At 42.5% G+C, this 23,557-nt stretch overlaps 1 protein-coding gene across 3 annotated transcripts in view; it reads left to right on the top strand.

Moving 5' to 3' along the window:
- The window catches only part of PATJ (PATJ crumbs cell polarity complex component), a 305,804-nt gene that overhangs the window by 165,837 nt on the left and 116,410 nt on the right, over positions 1-23,557 (top strand). For all 3 annotated transcript variants that reach the window (XM_046645368.1, XM_046645370.1, XM_046645369.1), the window contains exon 28: positions 1,043-1,239. In XM_046645368.1, the coding sequence (XP_046501324.1) occupies positions 1,043-1,239 (197 nt within the window). The remainder of the gene's footprint in view (positions 1-1,042; positions 1,240-23,557) is intronic.

Below are 23,557 nucleotides of genomic sequence, written 5' to 3' on the forward strand. Positions count from 1 at the left end.
GTTCCAGGACGGCCACAGCATACTGACGTGTTACGCTGCTGCTGAGGCGACTGCGTTACCCCAGCGGTGATGGCAAGCCTCGGAGCCCCGGCAGCACCCAGGGCCTGAGCTGGTGCCGTGGGGGGCAAGACGTGCTCACAGCAGTATCATTTTCCTCCTGGGCCTGCCAGTGTGGTTTGTTGCACAGAACCAAGATAAGTGAAGCGCAGTCAGCCAGCTCCTAAAGTAGGTCATTTAGACCTTAGAGTGGAGGTGGCAAGGTGAGACACGAGGCGGAATAAAAGAGTCACAGAAGACTTATCAGCCATGAGCCACTGAGTCCTTTACTGTGTGTTTTATTTCATTTTCCCAACATCCATGTAGTGGGTATTATCCCATTTTACAGATAAAGCAGTAGAATTGCGTAGACATAAAATAGTGCATTAATTATTGGATGTTGACTAAGTGGTAGATTTGAGTATTGAATTCAGATCTGACAGCCAAACCAACATCCTCAATTCCTCTTGTTTTTAGTCGCATAACACACAATATTGTTTTGTACCCTTTGTATACTTTAAAGAAATGTAATTGTTCAGAAGTTAATTGTTGATTTTCTTTCCTACTGGACTGCAAGTCCATGAGAAGAGGAACCGTGTCTGTTTTGTGCAGCATGGTATCTCCAGGACCGAACACTTGTCTCATGCTCAGTAAATACTCTTTGCCCCACCCCCTCTTTTTTTTTGCAGAGGGGGTGGGGAGGCCGGGATTTCCACCACATTGTGTTGACTGTCTTAGTTAAGAACTTGGTGGGTGGACGGTCTGGGCCGGTCTGACCCTGGAGAATTAGAGAAGATGTTATGGGTGAGCCGACCTTCTTAGATGGGAATAAAATCATTTCCATCTGTAAACTGTGCATAAGGCTAGAAGACCTCAAGCACTTCATTCTCAAAAAGGGACCTTTCATTGTACAGGAATCGCAGTGAGGATGGGGAAGTGTTGATGTCTCTGTAACATAGATTCTGCAGCTCTATTTAAAATTTTTTTACCTTTTTTTTTTAAATAGAAAAAATTAGACAAAGATATGCAGACCTGCCTGGAGAATTGCACATTATTGAACTGGAAAAGGATAAGAATGGACTTGGACTCAGCCTTGCTGGGAATAAAGACAGGTCGCGCATGAGCATATTTGTGGTGGGAATTAACCCGGAAGGACCCGCTGCCACGGACGGACGCATGCGAATTGGAGATGAACTGTTAGAGGTGAGGGGCATGTGTTCTTCGTTTCTCTTTGGGTGAAGTGAAAGGGATAATGTAAGTGGATAATGTAAGGAAAATGAGGGGAAGGAGGTTACTAATTATGTTTTCTTAAACTATTGAAAATCGTTTTCCAAAGCAAAAATGTACATCATTTTGCTGCTTGCAGATGCTATTTGCTGCTTGAGTGAAAACCAGTCTCACAAAATAATTTAGGAGCCCTTAAGTAAAGTCTCATGGAAACATTTTAAAAGAATAGGGCTTGTTTTTAATATAAATTCCAAAATGTTCAAAACTAATTTGTGTATTAATCTAATATTGCTAGTGTTTATCAAAATTCTCTTTGGGTTTTGAACTGACCGTAAGTATGGATTTGTTTTTGTTGTTGTCATGTAGTTTTTGGGGAAGGTATTAAAGCCAACAAAACTTGGTGAGCTGGTTGTCAAGGATTGGTTAGTATCTGTGAAGCAGGTGATGGGGTTAAGGCCGCATAGGTTCCTTACTTAGGAACAGGGCAGAGATAAGAGAAGCTGAGGAGGTGACTGGTCCTCTGCTGGTTACTCTCTAGATGATTTCATCAATAATCTGCAAAGGTTATTCTTATTTTCCTAAACTGAAAGTCAGGGTTTCTGTTCTGAGTTTATCTTAGTTTGATACTCATTTGCTTGTTCAATCACTCATTCATTCAGCTAACATTTTTTGAGTGTCATTGAGAACTGAATGCAGAAGAAGAGATGAATACGTCCGGTCCCTTCATTCAGAAAGCTCACAGTCTAGAGGAAGAAAACAGACATGAAGAGATTGTTGCGCTACAAGATAAAAAATAATAATAACAGCTGATATGTACTCGATAGCAAACACAGCAACCTGTCTCACTGGCGAGCTCCCAGAGTAAACGATGGTGCTAGGATTCAGTGTCAGGCATTGTGACTTCTTGGCTCTGTGTTGACCAGTGTGCTCTGAGCCCTCGTGAATGCGATGCCCCAGCATCGCACGTTTAGGGAGCTGGGTCACCAGGCACCAAGCATCTGACTGCTCAAAGTGAGAGCTTGCTGATTTTGCATTTTACAGTTCCCTCTTCAGTCTACTCAGAGTAGAATCCACAGTCATCTGTAATTCGACTTGCCTGATAGTATCTACAGCCCAAGCTAGTCAGACACAGCTGTCAGACCCTTAGTGTCCACCTGTTTTCCAAGCCCTGGCAGTTTCTCCCTGTTTAAAACCTGTTTCCACGAAGAGTCACTTCTGGAGTTACCTTTCTTGTCTTGTTCTTTTGTAAAGGAGCGTCAGGAAAGGGACTCACGTTGGGTAGTAGTACTGACTAACAGTCATTAAATAAATAAAAATTGCAGGGGACAGTATGTATTAACCAATGTAATTCATCACTGCAAGTTTATTTCCTCAGATGAGACTTAAGTGATGGTGGTGGTGACAATGATGAACATAAATGTGGTTTACTGGCAGTAGCCAGCACCACGCCATGCGCACGCACGTTTGAATTCAGTGTTCGTAAGAGCCCTATATAGTGAGTAGCATCATTATCCCCATTTTATGGATAAGAAAACCGCGTAGCTTGCCTAATATCACAGAACTAAGGTACCAAGTTTTAGTAAGAACCCAGGCTTGCCAGACTCATAGATCGGTGCTCTAAGCACTGTGTCCCCCGTGTGCTTCTGCCAAGCCTCGTTTGTGCAGACCCCTGAGAATCCTGATTTACGATGCCCGATCTGTAGGGAATCGCGTGTGTCAGGTCACCCCACTGTGTTGTGCGCACACAAGTTTCCTGCCTTGCGAGGTGTGAAGGAATGTTCCCAAGGCTCTGATTGACAGCTCGAAGACTCCACGTTTGTGCTCTCGACCTCGTTAAGACTTGAGGTGGAATGGCCTATGGGATCCAGACCTGAGGGAGCATTGGTGCCTTGTTTCTCCGTCTGAAGTTTTATTGGGTGCGGGTAACAGACGAGCTGAGGCTGCGGGGTAATGAGTGTTGTGCAGGCCGTGTGCAGAAGCCGACACTGTGTACACGGCTCGAGCTCTGGACTTGTAAGACCTGCTCTGACCTTTCCCAGTTCTTTCAGTTATTGGCTCCATTTCAGAAGGGGCGTAACGTAGTGCGTCGCACAGAGTTGACTGTTGGTTAAGTCACATTCCTCCCTCACAGACAGAGATGTTAGGTGTCTGTTGGCCAGGCTGGAGGCGGAAGAGCTCTCCTGGGTGAGAAGGAGCATTAACCTCTCTCCATATGGGACCCCTCCAGTTCCTGCCCTTGCCTCTGAGATTGGCCCTTTGTTGCTATTCAGCAACTTGATCTCCATTCAGAGAGGGGAAGAGCAAGAAGATCAAACCTGGCAATGAGTTAATCCCCATGTACTCCCCACTGATTCTCCTGTTTAAAAAAAAGATAACAGATAAAAATATGTTGGGACACAGATGCCTGTGTCACATATCTTTGCCTAGCTGTTTATCTTCTCTAACCCTCAGTTACTTCCTTTATCAACGGAAATTATTTATTCATTCGCGCGTGTGGTATGTGCACCTGTCGTGTAGGAGGCAGTCTGTGAGCAGAGTGCTGGCTTTACCTGGGAGGGCGAGAGCCGCACCGCCTGCCCTCGTAGACCGTGCACTCTAGTGATGTCGCCTCGGCCTCAGAGGGTGTTGCTGTGAGAATTCATGAGAGAGGATTTGTCAAGTTCTGCACGGTGTCTGGCACAGAGTGACGCCGTAATGCATTTCAGCTGATGTTATCTATAAAATAATATTTTCATGTGGATTTGTGTATTTCATTCTCCTTAGTTTGCCTGCATTAATACACTTGTCTCTGAAGGCTTCTCCCAGAGGGCAGCCATCTTCTTCTTCCTCAGCAGCTCCGTGCGGCGTCTTGAAAAGCCGAGAGGATGGGAAATGCACATACTGGATTTCTAAGCAGTTATAACCCATCTTCTCACGTGACTTTGGCTCTAGGTCAAGGATGACAGGGGGAAAAATTGTGTGGGAAACATTTCCCTGGTTACTTTTTATAGCTGAGGAATTGAGGTTAGTTTTCATAGCTGATATATGAGGAATTTGTATAGAGCATGCTATCACATCCAGTGTGCTTTTAAACTGAGAACAGGAAATTGATTTGACCATGAGTGCCAGGAGAGCTAACGCCAGCGTTCCCACAGCTGTTCTCGGGTGTTGCAGGGGCTCCACTGGAGAAGGACGCCGCGATATGTGGGCGGCTCTTACCTCGGGCCTCAGTGTGGCACTCACTAGGCTTCTGGGCGAGAGCACATCTTGCCTTTGCTCACCCACCCACAGTCCGTTTAACTTTGTGCTTTCTTTCCTCAGTTGAGGTAAAGCTATCATGTCTTGATTATTTTTGCAGCTCTACCATTTGCTCTTGTTATTTCTCATTGTTGCTTTGTTGTTGCTGTTATGTTGTTACTTTGCTCACAGCCTCCATTTATTAAGAGTTGATCTGAGTTTTAGACCATAAGATGAGGCTAACTTATGGGAGGTAGAAAAGAGAGTGGTCGAATGTACGTCGTGGCCTCTTTCAAGTCAGAAATTCTGCTTCTTTGTAGCGCCGTGTCCGGTTTTTGGCACGACATTCACCGCAGTTTTGTAGCCGTGGGACTGCATTGTCAGCGTGGGGGAGCAGTCAGCAAGTTCTCTCGACCGATGGCCCAGTTCCTGTATAAAGGAAATCTTGCATTAAGCCCCCAGAAGAAAACGTGATTAGATCTCAGCTTCCTTACCCTTTACTGTGGTGCTAGTGTGGGGGTTCCGAATTAATTTCCAACGGCATTAGCATATAATTACCATGTAGACTGGAATGAGACTTGCACTAGAGTGTTGGCTTTCCCTAAGCAATTAGTGCCAGAAAATACACAGGCCTGGGCATGGTGCTGTCAAATGAATATAGGGTTTATTTATACTCTTCCCTACGGTGCGAGTGTGGGAAGAGAGAGCGGATGGAGCTGTGTGGGGAGCTGGAGTGATGTGTCAGGTTGCAGAAGCAGCCGGAAGGAACAGCGTGGGTGGCACAAGAAGTGCGCAACTGATTGGGCTGGCACGAAGAGCTGTGTCTTGTCTGGCTCCCACACCCTTCCAGACTGACGAAGTCTGTTCCCTGTGTAACATTTACCTGCAGGATAACCCAGATTAAATCTTGTTGTTTTTGCATGCATATAATGTGTTTGTTTCAGAACCATTAAAAATAAAAGGCATTTGGGGCCAGCCTGGTGGTCTAGTGGTTACATTTGCACACTCCGCTTCAGCAGCCCAGGGTTTGTGGGTTCAGATCCCAGGTGTGGACCTATCCACCGCTCCTCAAGCCATGCTGTGGTAGCATCTCACATACAAAATAGAGGGAGATGGGCACAGATGTTAGCACAGGGCCCATCTTCCTCAGAAAAAGAGGAAGACTGGCAACAGATGTTAGCTCAGGGCCAATCTTCCTCACCAAAAATAAATACATACATACTTCCTGTATTTGCCAGGAGTTAAGACATAGAACTACAGATAAGCTCAGATCTTACTATCTAGTATTTATGAGAGGAAAAACCTGAAACGATAGAAATTAAGTGGCTGCCCCGGGTGCACGTAGCTGCTTCATGACAAGAGTCCTACCTAAGGGCCCTTCTCACTGCACCAGCCCTAACGGCTGATCCGTCACACTCTGTTTGTTGCCAGTGAATTATTTTTGAGATCTTTTGGAAGACTTAGGTGTGATTTGGAAGCACAGTGCAGTAGTCATAAACCACCAGCTTTTGTGCGTCCACAGGTGAGGTTCTTTCTGATTTGCCGTCAGGAGCGTCTGTCATCTTAGATTGGCAGTGTTAGGTCCTCACCACACGGACGAGATTTTATAAAGTGTACTTCTGAGTGCAGTAATTACACCCTGGGAGACCTCGTGGAATAAAACGTCCCATTGTAGAAACACTGCTTTGAGGAAGAGAAGGAAGAGTGAAGGATTTCAAAATTGCAATAAAATTATTTTTCCTACAGTTTTATTAAGAGACAGGTTTATAATAGCTTAAAATGTGAAAATGAACTGAGCAAAGTTTTATTGTGGCAATGGTTTCATGAGTGTCAAAACGTATCAAACTTTACATTTTCAATATGTGATTTATTGTGTGTCTATTATATCTTAAGGTTGTTAAAAAATTGGTTGACCACACCTGACAAAAATAAATACAGTGGGCAGGTCCTGAACATGACCTTTCCGTGTGCAAAGCTAAAGGCACCCCATTTTGTGACTCTTGAAATAACCTATAGCCTAATTCACCACTCTGAGTCAACGGAAGACGGTGGTGCCGGCTGAGTGGTCAGCCGCACGCGGGGACAGTGGTGGGAGCTCTGCTGCGTGTGCAGCATCTCGCTTTCTTCAGTGTGGTCCTCTGGTCATCGCAGCATTGCCACCAGTAGCTCTCTGAGTCTTGCTGAATCATCTTCCCTACATAATCCATCGTGTTGTATCCAGCTTGAGCTACAAAGAGACGTGCACGTTAGAGAACGTTGTGGGAGGAGGAGCTGCACTGGGAGTGGAGCCGACACTGAGTACTCACTATGTGTGAGGCCGTGCTGACTTCTTCACGTGCGTCCTCTCTGTCAGCTTTCACAACAACCCTGTGAAAGTCATGCTGTTTTAATCCCCATTTTACTGATAAGGAAACCGAGGCATAAAAGGGCAGAAACAACATGCAATACTGGTCTTTCTGACCCCAAAGGCTGTGTTCTGAAGTTCAGTTCTGGATTAAAGATTCTAGAAGGGAGAAAGCGAATCTCTCATCATTTTGTAGTTTTGGTAGATCCAGATTAATGCAGTCAATCCAGTACTAATTTAAAATATCTGAGTTAGTTTCTCACAATACCATTCTGTGTTACTCTTTTTCTCTTAAAATTTAATTCCACTTTGAATTCATTAAGAGAAGAATGCTAATCAGTGAAAAAATACCCATCTCTCAAGAACCAAAGAAGAAAAATAATCTGTTTTGAGTCTGTTTATTCTTGCCCAATTTGAGAGCTTCTAAACTTCATAATTTAAAAGCTTCCCCCTTAGCACCATTACAGAAAAGTTTTATTTTCAGGTTGCGGGAAATACTGTGTGCGCCCAGCTCATACTGGATGATCTCATTCTTCTCTGTGTTCCCTGCAGGGAGCTTTGGGTTCTATTTCTGCAATTTTTGTTTCTGTCTCTAGCTTGTTGGGGGAAGAGTTTTGAATTATTTAGTCATACTTCATTGTCCTTATGCCACTGAAATACTTAGGCTAAAAATCTATGTTCTTCCTGATCTCTTAGAGGAATGAAGTCGTTTCATTTCATTATTGCCCTACAGAAGCTTTATGTGGGATGTCTACAGTGAGCCACGTTATCTTAAATGTCGGAGAGAAAGTACCATGAAAGCAGAAAGTAAAAAATGAAGACGATTGGAGAAACTTAGATTGCTGTGAAAAAATACAAAAATAGGGATAGAGAATGTGTGCTGGGGAAGAGACTTGCCGTTTGGAAGGGATGACTGGTTTTCAGCAGAGCTGCTGGAGGCTCTCCTGCAGTTTTCCTCAGGTCTCATGAGCCGCGTTGGGCTGGTTCCCCCGCTTCGTGCCCTCCTGTCTCCAGGCTCCTCCCCACTTCCTCGTGGGTCACCGTGACCCAACTGGAATGCAGTCTGGGAAGATATGCTTTTAGATTACAGAGAAGGATTTTCTTATATCAGCCTCAAGATATAATTTATTTTTGTATTTTGCTTTATTTGCACAAGAGAAATTTCTCACAGTCACTATGCAATCATAAGGCACAAAGCCTGAAAGAAAACTGTTAATGCAATTCGTATTCCAAATTTGACTAACAATAGCAAACAGCTGTTTAAACTCATCAAAAATGTGGTTGTGTTTGTGTGTTTTCATTACAGTTTTTAAGAAGTAGGCCTAAAATCAATAATCCAATCTGAAAATCAGATGTTCTACCCAAAACAGTAACCATGAGCTTATTTCTCATTATTTTAAGTCAGGAAAAATTGTTACGTGTCGAACCTCCCCCCCGCCCCACTAATTTCCTAAAATATAGCTAAAATACAATAAAAATAATTATTATAGGTTACACATAATCATGTTAAGATGTAAAGTGTCTAATATCACATCAGAATCAGCAAATGATGTGAGTGCTGACACACAGTAGCTCGCGTCCGTGACGTGGTTTTTGATGCTCCCCCAGCGTCCACCGCACGTCCTTGCTGATGCTGAGTCTGTGGCTCAGGATGTCTCCCTGTGATTCGTTCTTGGAAGGCAGCTTGGGACTTCCCGCACAACGTTTTGTTTAGAATGTTTTACTTTGTGTTAGGAATGTGGATATAAATTTTTCCTGTATAAACATTTACTGGAAAATATTGAGAGGATATGTAGACCTTATGAAGTATGAGTGTGTATTAAAAATCAAAAAGCGTTCTATCAGGAAAACTTTATCTGGGGATGGAGACCCTTACATGTTTTTTCTTCCTTTTGCAAAAACTTTTATTATGGTTATTTTTTAACGTCTACAAAGTAAACAGAACAGTACACTGAAATGCTTCTGTGTAGCCGTCACGTGGTCCCATGGTTACCAGCACCCTGCCGTTTGTGCAGCCCTGTACCTCCCTGTGCACACCCCTCAGCTGTTACTATTTCTCTAGTTCTGGGTGTGGTGACATTTACAGAAAATGAAGTGCACAGATTTTATCTGTGCAATTTTGACAACTGTATACACCTGTATGACCCAGACATCCATCATTTCCACCTTCCCAGAAGCCCTTCTCACGTGCTTTCCCGGTGGAACCTCCCACCCCCATCCTGGGAGGCAGCCGCTCCATTGGTTTTTGGGTTTTTTAACCTTTGATTAGTTTTTCCTGCTCTAGAACTTCCTATAAATGAGCTCGTGCAGTATGTACCCTTTTGTGTCCAGCTTCTTTGACTCAGCATGTCTGAGTAGTTCACTGTGTGTCTTAGTTGTTGCATGTATGAGTAATTTGTTCCTGAATAGTATTCCACTATATAACTGTACCACAATCTGTTTGTCACTTTGCCTGTGGATTTTTTCCGGAATTTTGACAATAGTAAATAAAGTTGCTATGAACATTCATGTGACAGGTCTTTTTGAAGACAAATATTTTCCTTTCTCTCAGGTAAATATTCATGATAAATTACTGGGGCACAGGGAAGTTGTGTGTTTAATTTAAAAAGAATCGACCAACGCTTTCCCCCAAGTGGTTGGGCCATTAAACATTCCCGCAGCAGTGTGCGTGTGTTCTGGTTGTCCCACATCCTTACCTGCTCTGCTGGGTCTGTAGTAGTTCCTCATTGTGGCTTTAATTTGCATTTTCCTGACGACTCATCATGTTCAGCATCTTAGCTACCATTCTGATAGATTCTTTTATAGAGTGTCTATTCAAGTCTTTCCTCATTTTTGATTAGGTTGTTTGTCTTTTTATAATTGAATTGAATATAGGAGTTCTTTATGTGTTCTGGATACTAGTTCTTTATCAGATTTATGATTTATGGAGCTTTTCCCTCAATCTGTGGCTTGTTCGTTTTCTTGATGGTATCTTTTTACATACAGAAGTTCTTAGTTTTTTGTTTTTGTTTTGGTGAGGAAGATTGGCCCTGACCTAACATCCGTGCCAGTCTTCCTCAATTTTGTATGTGGGACACTGCCATAGCACAGCCACTGATGAGCGGTGTATAGGTCTGTCCCTGGGATCCAAACCCACAAACCTCAGGCCACCAAAGCAGAGAGCAGGAACTTAACTACTACGCCACCAGGCCAGCCCACAGAAGTTCTTAGTTTTGATGAGATCTTATTTATTCATTTTTTCTTTCATAGTTATTGTCCTAGCTAAGAATCTTGGCCTACCTCCAGGTTGCAACAATATTCTATTTTTCATTCTAAAAACTTCATAGTTTTAGCTTTTCTGTTTAGTTCTAGGATCCATCTTGTATTAATTTTTGCATGTGTGAGACAGAGGTTGAGGTTTATTTTTTCTTTGTGAATATCCAGTTGTTCCAGCACCATTTGTTGAAAAAGACTCTTCTTTCCCGTTGAATTCCTTTGCACCTTTGTAAAAAATCAAATGACCACATAACTGTGTCTGTTTTCAGACTCTCAGTTCTCTTCTGTTCTTCTGTTTTTCCTTTGTGCCTTGATTACCACATTGTTGTAGCAAGTCTTGAACTCAGATTGTGCCAAGTCCTCATTTGGTTCTTATTTTTCAAAATTGTTTTGGCTGTTATAGGTCCTTTGAATTTCCGTGTGAATCTTGGAACCAACTTTTAAATTTATATTTTTGGAGAAAGCCTGCTGATGTTTTGATTGAGGTTGTATTCAATCTATAGTTTAATTTAAGAGGGCTAAACATCGTAACAATATTGAGTCTTCCAAATTATGAATGTGGTATCCCTCCGTTTAATTGTTCGTCTGCATTGTTTCGTAATTTCCACTGTAGGACTTTTGCATTTTCAGTGAAGTGTATTCCTCTGTATTTTATATTTTTCCGTGCTCTTATAAGTGAAATTTTAAAAAATTCTCCTTTATTGCTGGTATACAGAAATACAGTTGATTTTTATATATTTGTATATTGACCTTGTATCCTATAGTCATGCTAAATTAGCTTATTAGTTCTAGTTGTTTTCTGTTGATTCTTTAGCATTTTCTAGAGGTAAACAATCATTTCATCTGTGTATAGGGAGTTTTATTTCTTCCTTTTTAATCTTTATGACCTTTTGTCCTTTCTTCCTTTTTGCTCCCCTCCTGCCCTTTTTCTGTTTTGTTTTTTTTTTTTGTCCCCAATCTCAGAGGAAAGGCCTTTAGTGTTAGATGATTAAATAAGATCTTAGCTGTAGGTTTTCATCGGTACCCTTGATCAAAATGAGGAAGTTCCCTTACATTTTTAATTTGATAAGTGGTTTTTTTTTTAATCAAATGTGGCATTGTATTTTGTCAAATGCTTTTTCTGCACTATTTAGGTTATCCGTATACTTTTTTTTTTTAAGATTTTATTTTTTTTCCTTTTTCTCCCCAAAGCTCCCCAGTACACAGTTGTATATTCTTGGTTGTGGGTCCTTCTAGTTGTGGCATGTGGCACGCCACCTCAGCGTGGTCTGATGAGCAGTGCCATGTCCACACCCAGGATTCGAACCAACGAAACACTGGGCCGCCTGCAGCAGAGCGCGCGAACCTAACCACTTACCCCCAGGGCCAGCCCTAGGTTATCCGTATATGTTTTTAAATGAAATTTAAATACAACACAAAAAGACACTGACTTATGGGGTAGTCAGACCCCTTATCATAATATTGAAAGTCCTTCAACAGATGTCCTTAACTCCCTTTCCAGCTTCTGCCACTGCTTCTCCCCTTCTCCCCTTCTCCCCTTCTCCCCGTGGTCCTGCCATACTGAACGCTTGACCTCAGTGTAAACGTGCGTTTCCCTGGTTCCCTCTTTGCCCGTGTGTTCTATTCGGTGTACTTCCACAGGTGTCTTTAGGACCCAGCTCATCTGTTTCAGCACAAGTTCATGTCATTTTTTTATTATCCTAAATAAAAACTCTCATTTAGATCTCTCATCTCTTCTTCCTATAGGTTTTTTGAAATGTTTATTAACTCCAGGTAATTGACTTGAAATTCAAAAGTAAGGATGACAGAATGGAAAAATAAGTATTTTAGTTTTTATTTGTTGAAAATGTACTATTTTGTGTAAGAGAGATGGCTTCTAATACTAGATATGTTTTTAATTAACTGTTTTTCTTGGATAAGTCCCTTCATCTCTCTGATCATCTCTTAACTGTAAAATGGAAGAAAAGTCAATAATATCTTTAAGAACCTTTCAAACTTCATGTCTTTTGATTCCAGGATATAAATTTTTTGCTTCTCAAACTTCAGCATTTCTGATCTCTTTTCTGGGGAACATGAAAGCTATAAATCCTTTCTCAGAAATTTTGCCAAATAAATCTCCTCAGCCCTGTAAGTTGCTCTCAAGAAAGCTGCGTGTCAGAATCGTAGGACAGCTTCTCCCCTGCCCGCGAGGTGGGGCCCTGAAGGCGGAGCCCAGCGCTTTGTGAAAGTTCCCTGGTGGATATGTGCTATAACTCTAAGGCTTCTAGATGTGAATTTTTGCTCTTGTCATAGGAGAATGTTAACAAAAGTACCAGGAACCTCTGTAACCTCACTGTAGAAGCATTTGCTGTTCAGTGCAGATTACACAACAGTTGCGTGAAATAAGATGGTATGCTCAGTGATAAAATGAGCAATTTGGGGGGCTGGCTCAGTGACGTAGTGGTTAATTAAGTTCACGCATTCCACTTCTGTGGCCCGGGGTTCACGGGTTCAGATCGCAGGCATGGACTTACGCACCCCTTATCAGGCCATGCTGTGGCGGCATCCCACATACAAAATAGAGGAAGATTGGCACAGATGTTAGCTCAGTGACAATCTTCCTCACCAAAAAAAAAAGGCAAAGGAGAGTTCTTTGCGCACTCTGTAGTACTTCCTGCTCTTCAGTTTGGGTCTCTGTCTCCATCCATCTCTTCTAAATGCCAAGGGAGTGGGGTTTACCTAGACGTAGGGGATTTGGCTGCAAAAATGTGCAGGCAGATAGGATGCTTTCTCAGCTAAAGGCCCAAAATTTTGCACAATATTTAAATATCACAATTTAAAATTATTTTGAGTCTCTAAATTTTATTATCTATCCTTATTTATGTTTCTGGCTATGACTCAAAAGTGTTAGGTTAGAAAATAGATTTTAATTCTTATTGATTCCTTGACATAGTGAGTTATAAAAGTGTTGCTTCTTATTGCTGTTTTTCTCTTTTTTAACTTATACATTATACCTTTTTTACATGTTTTTAAAGGAACATGTAATCATAAAAAATTCTAATTGTACAGGTGAAAGTAATAATCTCCCTTTTAGCTCTGTAATGTTGCTCTTCCAGAAGTAACCCCTGTCCACCCACCATCCCTCCTGTTGGTCTCACACATCTGTGCAGACGGATTTTATAATATACACAAACAGAATCTTCTCGTAAACCACATTTTCCATGTCAGAACAAATAATACTGTAACAAACTGGTATATATGTCTTTGTGTAATTGTTTGAATAAATTGGTGGCATAAATTATATCAAATTATCTTTCTTTAGTGTTACACAAGTTTTCCGCCCCACTAACAGTATATAAGAGAGACTATTCCCCGCAAAGCTGGCAAACCCTGGATATTATCAGACCTTAGCCAACCTCACAGGTGCACTTTTTCTCATTGAAAGAAATTCTTCACATGTATGTCATACATGTACACACAAGGAAGTGACTGAGAAATTGGGGCTATCCTCTGGGGAGGCATAGTTTTAAAGCTGACACTTGAATTGGATTTTTCCCTGGCTTGACCACTGTGCAGAGTTTGGAATGAGAATTGGATGCTGGGGGATCTTCTGGAGAGGGTGGGAGGTGGTTGGGGATGGGGTGGGGGTAATTAGGATGAATATTAAGCAAAGTAGCAGGCATCCCATGGCATCAAGTTGGACATACGTGTCCCCATTCCTGAGGCCCCATGCCTACGGAAGACGCTTTGGGACTGGGAGACCAAGTTTGGATTCTGACTCTGCGCTGATTTCCCTGGAAGCCGTGTGCAAGTTGCGGAGTTTGTGAGTCTCGTGTCCTCTTACAGAGTTCACGGGCGCCTGCCTGTCGTGTGGAGCAGGGGGACATGCCCGACGCCATGGGGGTGTACTTTAGATGCAGTTAAAGGCACAGGACATAATCTTGCCTCTGCAGGACTGACACACTGGCGAGTTTAGTGTTTAGAAAGGAAAGAAACTGGGGTTGGAAGGAGGGGAGGTGGGGGCGTTGATCCCTTTGATGACTGCTTGGGTTTGTGGCTTTGTCTGTAGAAGCAGCACGGAGAATATTTTGAAGGCAAGAGAAACTTCTGGTAACAGGGAATTAGAGCATTTGCATGCAAGAGGCACACATTAAGCTGGGCATCGTCTGGGGAGTCTTTGCTGAGGTACTGATGTCTTGGAAGGAGGAATTCCGGGCCACTGGTCACCGAGTCCTGTTTACTTATGTGACTGACGATCTCACTGCCAGAGTCAGCTGTCGTAGCTCGGCCGCCCGGGAGGACATGCTCCCCTGCAGTGGTTCCGGGCTGTTGGGAGGCTGAGGGTCCTTCCGGTCGCTGTTCCTTCCCACACCCTGAAGGTGACAGGGATTTACCCACAGGCACTGCCTCATCTCATAAAGAACCGCCTGGAGCAACTGCGGCGAGGTCTACAGAAGCTCTAAAAATCGGAGCAGCACGTAAGCACGCTTCTCTGCTCACCTCCTTCAAGTCAGTAGTTTTCAAAATTGTCAGCATTTAGGATTCAAAAGAATATCTCACTATTTTCCTAATATATCAAATTTAGAAAGATGTGAGCTATATGTTACTATTACTTTGCCTTTAGAAGGTATTTCGCTTTAATTAGTTTGAGAGAAAATAAACATCTCACGCTTAAGCCTTTTCAATGCACATGTTCTTTTGGGAACATTGGACTTCACGAGAAGTAGATTAAATCGAAGTTGCTGGAGGCCTCATTTTAGCACTGCACCAATTAAACTGAGTCCTTAAAACCTGCTCCTTGCCCCAAAGTATTAAGATATCGGAGCTTGATGTATATTATTTTGTTGTTTTGAGAAAAAAATTAATACACTAATTTATTCAGAAATGTTTCCCCCTTCTGGTGAAGTCGTGTTTTCCTGGGCGTCGTTCCGGTCCTCTTCCTGTTCCGTCCCTGTCCTCGGTGCCCCTCCCACTCCAGTTCTCCAGTCTGCAAACTGGCGCCGTGCTTGGGAAGTGAGGACCGCCCTTTATGGGGGCTGGTGCCCAGGGTTTTTGGAAAGGGAAGATATTCTACAGTGCATGGGTCTCTGGACAGGGCCTGGTTGCCTCTCTCCTCGGTTAGTCTCCTTCCTCCCGAGAGGGCCGTACTGCATCACCTGTGGTTCCTAGAAGGGACTGGGCGGCTTCATCCTGCAGGTCTTTTCACATGCTTTTCCCAGTCCTGGTGCGCACCTGCTGCTCGGTCCCCCGTGCCTGCTCCTCCAAACCAACCCACGGCTCCAGGAAGAGATATCCCTTCTTGCTTTGTGCCCACATCCATCAGGTGGCAGTGCGATGATTTGGTCCCAAGACTGTCACTTATTAGAGTACCAGATGCTTGAGGGCAGGGACCATCTCTGACTGACTGAAGTAATTCCTACAAAGAGACTTTCAGAGAATCTGGTGTCTGAAACTTACTTACTGCTTGGTACATGCTAGCTGTGGGGATGGTGGTGATGAAAATTTCTGTATCCTCATCACGTGCACAATGACTGTTGAATAAGTGAATAAATCGATAGGCATAACATGTATCTATTATACTTTTACTAGAATATTTCTTGGTCTGGAGCTTCTATTTTGCGAGGCCCTATTAATTGGATTTAAAATTCCATAAGATTAAAAATGGGTTATTTATCCCATGTTTTTTTTTTTCCTACCGCAGGTAAATACCCTTAGGAATGTTTTCTAATTATTAACAGGACAGGCTTTTGGACTCAAATAAATTTGGCTATAAATACTGGCTCTAGACACATGATATTGGTCAAATTCCTTGAGCTCACTTCGCCTCAGTTTCTCCGTCTGTATAATGAGTAATAATGCACCCTCCACTGGTCTGTGTGAGACTTAAATTATGTATTCAAGGCGTGTGTGTGTGCACGTATGTCTTGTGTATTGTAAGCATTTATTAAATGATATTATTCCAGAGTAGTTATAAAATATCAGTGTAGAAAAACAAACTGGAAGTCACCTTAAATCCCAGCGTTGGATACTGTTGCTGTTGACCTCGGGTAGAGACACTCGAGCTTTCTTTAGACTCAGACAGAAACTTCTACGTCAACGAAAATAATGTGATAAATAGATTACGTGCTACTTTGTCACTTAGTTTTTTCACTCAGTAATGCCACCTTTTTATGGCAGTGGATCTGCACCGATAGCACCCGCCTTCACCTTCTTTTAATGGACAGTTTTCCATTTATTGATGTACGATGGCAAATATAATAAACCTTTTGTTGATGAATATATCGTTTTCCATTTTTTCTCTATTATGAGTGTGGCTGTGGTAGGTGTTTTCATGCCTGGGTTTGGGTTTTTTCTTTCTGAGGTAGCATTGGTTTATAAGGTTATATAAATGTCAAGTGTACATCATTATATTTCCGTTTCCTTGTTGACTGCATCGTGTTCACCACCGAAAGTCTAGTTGCCGTCCATCATTATACGTATGTGCGTGCCCCATCGCCCCTTTCACCCTTCCCCCGCCACCTTCCCCTCTGTAATCACCAGTCTGTTCTCTGTATCTATGTGTCTGTTTATCTTCCACATATGAGTGAAATCGTATAGTATTGGGCTTTCTGCATCTGACATTTCGCTTAGCATACTACCCTCAGCGTCTATCCCTGTTGTCACAAATGGCAAGATTTCATCTTTTTTATGGCTGAGTAGTATTAGTATTCCAGTGTGTGTGTGTGTGTGTGTGTGTGTGTGTGTGTGTGTGTGTATCACGTCTTTATCCTTTCATCTGTTGATGGGCACCTTGGTTGTTTCCAAGTCGTGGCTATTGTGAATAATACTGCAGTGAACATGGGGGTGCATACATCTTTTTGAATCTGTATTTTCGTGTTCTTTGGATAAATATCCAGAAGTAGAATTGCTGGATCATATGATGGTTCTATTCTTAATGTTTTTTTTTGAGGAAGATTAGCCCTGAGCTAACATCCACTGCCAATCCTTCTCTTTTTGCTGAGGAAGACTGGTCCTAAGCTAACATCTGTGCCCATCTTCTTCTACTTTATATGTGGGATGCCTGCCACAGCATGGTTTGGTAAGCGGTGGATAGGTCCACGCCCAGGATCCAAATCAGTGAACCCCAGGCTGCCAAAGCAGAGCGCATGAACTCAACTGCTATGCCACTGGGCCAGCCCCCTCTATTCTTAATTTTTTGAGGAATCCCCATACTGTTTTCCACAGTGGCTGCACAAGTTTGCATTCCCACCAGCAGTGTGTGAGGGTTCCTTTTTCTCCACATCCTCTCCAACGCTTGTTATTTCTTGTCTTGTTAATTACAGCCATTCTGACAGGCCTAAGTTGATATCTCATTGTAGATATCATTTGCATTTCCCTAATAATTAGTGATGTTGAACATCTTTTCATGTACCTGTTGGACATCCATATATCTTCTTTGGAGAAAAATCTATTCAGATCCTCTGCCCATGTTTTAATGGAGTTGTTTGGTTTTTTGTTGTTGAATTGTAGGAGTTCTTTATATATTTCGGGACATTAACCCCTTATTTGACACCCAGGTTTTTAATGTTTTCAGGATAAATTCTTAGAAATGAAATTGTTAGATTAAAAATTAACCTATAAAAAGATTCATCAAGTTATAAATACTTACTATTTGTTTGTTTTTTCCTGCTTGTGTGTTATACTCAATAAAAGAGTATATTAGAGAAAAAAAAGTTACCCTATAGATTCTGCTGTCTTGAAATGTAAAATGTAGGATATATTCAAGAGTGAAGTCAGGAGGACTCTCAGATCTCATTATCAGCCCTTCCAGTCGCCTGAATTGCAGCTCAGTTCTTTAGCGATAACTTGTCGCTGCTCGTGATGAATCCTTCTCCTTTAATAAAGCTCATGCAGAGGAGCTGTTGCTGAATATAACATATCACAACATATTCGAACCTCAGGCAAATCTGTTCCTTGAACTAAGTTTTAATTTTTGTATAATTAATATTTCTAATCTGAACTTAAGAAAATTGTTTTACTCCAAATTTGGTAAGTTTTTTGAATGGATTCAGCTGAGCCACTCTCCAGCATGAATTTATATTCATGTTCAGTTGAACTATGGAAAATTAGGAGGAGTTGAAAATCTATCTCTTCATGATATTTTTGAATAATTAATTTTATTGAAACAAATCTCAGAGACCTCTAAAGTGAACATTTATGTAGTATAACAGAAGGATTTACTTTCCCTGAATCTTTGCTGGAGTAACCCTAATTCTACTTCTATAAATTATAAAATATTGCAATTAAGTATCCTGTCTCTGGTACCTAAATATACAGAGTTTCCCTCAAATAAGTGTATATATTTTTTTTTCCACTACAGTAGCAGAAACCAACCCATGAGGGGAAATATGAATCACAATGAAAACTCATTAAAATATGACATAACTTTTACAAATACAGATGTTTCTCATTTGGTTCTGTTGTCTTCAGTATCTAGAGCTGCTATAATTTTCTCCTGAATGATGTTTCATTGCACTGGAAATTCAGAACTTAGGAAAAGATGAGCTAACTTACCTGTGATAAAATGTTGGTGACTTTCTGGGACCAGGGATCATGGAGCCGAGATAGAAGTTACTGACCACGTGGAGGATCTCTGAAGGCCCATTGTCAGGAGTCAGAAGAGGAAGCCAAACACAGATAAGAAAGCATAGAAAGCTCCTGTGGACAGAAAGCCTTCATTTGGGGCCGGCCCAGTGGCGCACCGGCTAAGTGCACACGTTCTGCTTCGGCGGCCCGGGGTTCGCCGTTTCAGATCCTGGGTGTGGACATGGCACCGCTTGACAAGCCGTGCTGTGGCAGGTGTCCCACGTATAAAGTGGAGGAAGTTGGGCACGGATGTTAGCTCATGGCCAGCCTTCCTCAGCAAAAAAAGGAGGATTGGCGGCAGTTAGCTCAGGGCTAATCTTCCTCAAAAAAAAAAAAAGCCTTCCTTTGTCTCTCTCTTCTTTTTTTCCTTTTGAATGCCTTCAGGGAAATTACTGAGTGTCTGAGCAAGCACAAGACCAGGAGATGGAGGGAGGTGTGTCACCTGGATGTACTGATCAATATTTAAAGTTAGGAGGGACCCCAGATACTGTATTGGCAGACTTTTCGATGGCAAAAACCAGAAATTAGTTCAAGGTAATTTAACCAAAAAAAAGGAGAGTTCACTCCCTTTGGTGAATGGTATGGCTGTCCCTCCTGGAGCCTGAAGATCAGGATGTGTGGGGGCCTCGAGAAGTGACAGCTTTTCCTGCCCCTTCATCCGTGTGGCAGAGTATGGACATCTCACAGAAGCTCAGAGATGTAGAGAATCATTACCTGTGTCTCAGCCACCACTGAAAACCCCCAAAAGAGAGACTCTGGATGTCCCAGCCTGCATCATATAGCCTCCAGCTTCAGCCTGGAGTGACATAATTAGCAATATAAACTTGGATGCCCATCATTATGGATGGTATTTGTGACTGGAAGGTTTGAAGGACCATCCCTTGCAAAGAGAAGTGGTTGCGTGCTGGCCAAGGTCCCCAGAGTCTCTACCGCATCCCCTGTCTGGTCTGGCTTTCTCATTTAGTGATGTGGAAATCAAGACGAATGGCATGAAATACACTTCCCGTAGTCATGGCTTGATGAATGTAGGATAAAGATATAACTTATCATCCAAACTGGGTTACTTTTGAGAGGGAGCACTACTAATAAGTGGAACAACATGCACAAAGTGCACTGCTCCAGAAGAATTAGGATATATGGTTACCCTTGAACGGAAGAGTTGTAGATCTCAGATTTTAAGATAATAGATTATTTGGGTGGAGTGGAAATGCCAAATCAGGACTTCCCGCCATTATAAGGTAAGATCAAAGATAAGGACATATCTGAATTTATTATTCTTTCCATATATCGAGTCACCTTTGAAAGGAGAAACTTTGGGAAAGGTACTTAGTTTCTCTACTTCTCAGTTTACTGGAAGCAAATGGAAAATAATAATGTTTTTCCAGTTTCTAGATAATCTGAATGATTACTCATATTCTGAAAGGATGGGAGCAGTGTTTGCCCCAAAATGAAATATTTTAATTGTTTTCCTTTGGTTTGGGTCAGAAAAATTAAAAGGGTGGTCAATCCATATATATTTGTACAATGAAAAAGTGTATAATAAGTGTATAGTATTGTTTGGGGTGCAGTTTGCACAAAGAGAAAGGCACGGTCTTATGGGACTCCGTAGTGCGTTTGGGCCTTCAAAAGCCCCACAGTCAGCCAGCCCGGTGGTGCAGCAGTTAAGTTCGTGCTCTCTGCTTGGGTAGCCCAGGGTTCGCCAGTTCGGATCCCGGGTGTGGACCTATGCACTGCTTGTCAAGCCATGCTGTGGCAGGGGTCCCACATATAAAATAGAGGAAGATGGGCATGAATGTTAGCTCAGGGCCAGTCTTCCTCAGCAAAAAGAGGACTGGCAGTGAATGTTAGCTCAGGGCTAATCTTCCTCCAAACAAAAAAAGCTGCAGAGTCAACAATGGGGCATTTCCTCTGTGCGCTGTGGGGAAGTGTTTAATTCTAACGTCTGTAACCCAAAACTCCAGGAACTAGGAGAGTGGGTGAGTAGCATCCTGCCGTGGCTGCTCAGTTTACTTAGTACACATCTTTATAAAGATGACCTTTAGAGATCATCTGACTTTTATGCACACCATACAGTTGAGGTGACCTCTGGGTGCGCCTTAGGGTTACAGCCTTTTAAACTAGAGCTGAACCAGCTTGGGCACGTTCCTCAAGCTCTTGGAGACTCATCATTTGGTGCAAGTACGTGACACCCGTTGTTCTGAGATCTCAGTGAGACGCTGTGCAGAGGGGGCTCCGCTGAGCCTCTGGCACAGAGCAAGCACTCGGTACATGTAGCTATTATTAATTAGAATTAGCTTGAAAGACTTCCAGGAGATGAAGAGTGCTTCCTCTTTCGCCTGTGCCATACTTAGAAGGTCTCCTACATCTGTTGCTTAAAGAACAGTGCCCTCGGGGAGCAGCAGGTTCTCGGAAATAGAACAAGTGACGGTGTAAAGTTAATTGTGCAAAAAATGAGTCATATTCTTTCTAATTACTTACTGAGTTTTCTCTGGAGTGTGTTTCCTTTAGTGATAAAGAAATACAAGAACTGCTTATGTCGTGGGAAGCTATATACCTTTCATGTAAATAATGAAATTGTTTCATATTAAAGAAGGTCTGAGAAAGCACAGAAGAGACCTTCCTCTGCTGAAGCCCAGCAGCTGCTCGTGTGTCATGTCTGAGGCCAGGAAAGAGGCTTCGGCTTGGATTTTTTTCATCCCGAGAGGTGCTTTTCCCTTTTAGATTTAATCCAGTTAAGCAGCTTCCACTCCTTCCTGTGGTCTTGTTCTGTTCCCAGTTTTCCACCGAGCGAGGGGACTTTCTCCAGAGGCCTCTGAACGTTGGCGGGGGCCAGCTGCCGTAGCAGCAAACCCCACAGTCCTTGGCTCTGGAAGAGCATCCACGGCAACGCACTGCTCTGCCTTTCCGCTGCCAGAGCCTCTGCCTGTTCAGAGACGGCGCCACCGAAGGCATCGCTGCAGATTCACTCTTAGTAAATTAAAATTAACGATCTGCTTTCTGCATTTGGGCTGTAATTTTTCCCTCTCAGAATAGTAGGACCGTGTGGTCTATTCTATCAAAATGGAGGATCATGGCTAAAAAGCAGGCATCTCAATAAACATGAAACAGCTCAATTTTCTATACACTCAAGCTTTTGCTAATACAAAAAAAAAAGCATTTTTCTTTAATCTCGGTCACTTTGAGGTTGGAGCCCACCTCTGAGAAAGCGCGCTAGCAATTATTAATGGAAGTGCCACTTCCATCCAGCGCCCTGCGATTCGGTATCCTCATTGAGTGCCACTGTGTGCAGGCTGTGCCTGAGCATCTGGGGGTGCAGGGGACACTGGCTCCTGCCCTCGGAAGTTCAGCTCAGCTCAGTAAATGCGTGTGCACTGATGCTCACGCCCAGCAAGGACCACCTTTGCCATGTCGGGTGAGGTGTACGTGCAGGAAGAGAAATTTTATAAAGCTAATGCCATAGAATTCAAAGACAGGAAGGTTTGATGGGTTTAGAAAGACTTTCTGAATGCAGAAGCCAGGAACCGCGGGGGAGACATTCGTGAATAATTACCTAATGCCAGGCATTGAATCCAGCATATTCCACGCATCATCTCACTCCAAAATTGGGATTTAAAGATCCTTATTTGTAGTTCATTGTAAATTAAAGAGATTGAAAAATATGGTTATGCTAGACATAATATTTTATTACCAGGTTTTGCCGCGTGATACATTTTGGACATTTCCTATGTCATTAAGTTAGCTTTTCCACATTACTCTGAATGACTGATTTACGTACCCTTGTAAGTTAGATAAGCAAATGTAAACATAAGGGAAAAAACCTCATGAAAGTATTAGGAGAAAATATATAATCTAGAGGGTGGGCATGTTTTTTTTCTCTGAATACTTTATTTTTTATCTATTTACTTTCTTTGGTGAGGAAGATTAACCCTGAGCCAGGCTTCCTCTATTTTGTGTATGGGATGCTGGGTAGTTTTGAACACACAGAAATTAAAGATATTTTGTGTATCAAATTTTATTACTCAAAAATACTTAGGGGCATTATCTCATTTAATTTTCACAACAGTTTTATGAAGTAGGTGCTTAGGTTCCTTTTAGAGAAGAGGAAACTGAGGCACAGAGAAATGACAGCGTGGAAGATCAGTGGATTTCTGTGCGAGTGGTTGTCTTGGTGAAGAATGAGGGCTGGTAGGAGAGGCAGAGTGAGGAGGCAGCTCGAGTGTGGTCTTTGCCGTGGCCTCGGGTGTGATCCAGGCTCTGCCACTTCAAGGTGGTGGAGCAGCTTCATGTAGACGGTTCACAATATTGTATGTTCATTCCATCCTTTGAACTCTTCGCTTCTATACGCTTTTTCATTACAGCTGTGATGACAAAAATGATGCCTTTTTCAGAGGTGTCTTCAAATGCACAATTTCAGAGACCTTAAGGACAAATTAGATGCTCGTTACAAAAAGCATAAATCCGGGGCCAGCCCAGTACAGCACAGCGGTTAAGTTTGCACACTCTGCCTCAGCAGCCTGGGGTTCGTGGGTTCAGATCCTGGGTGTAGACCTACACACCACTCATCAAGCCCCATGCTGTGGCGGCATCCCACGTATGAAAAAAAAAGACAGAGATTGGCACAGATGTTAGCTCAGGGCCAATCTTCCTCATCAAAAACAAACAAACAAACAAACAAAAACCATATCCTTTAATCCCTTTTTCTATCCCTTATATAGTATACTGTACTATCCCTTAAATGGTAGAAATTATCAGGGCCTCAGTTAAATAGGGACACTAGGATAGATCATTAACTACTTATGAAAGAGATGGGGGGCAAACTCTGCCAGCTGTTCTCAATAGGATGAAATAAAATAAAGGTTGATTATGGCCATCATG

This window comes from Equus quagga, chromosome 18 (genome assembly GCF_021613505.1).
Source record: "Equus quagga isolate Etosha38 chromosome 18, UCLA_HA_Equagga_1.0, whole genome shotgun sequence".
Lineage (NCBI taxonomy): Eukaryota > Metazoa > Chordata > Mammalia > Perissodactyla > Equidae > Equus > Equus quagga.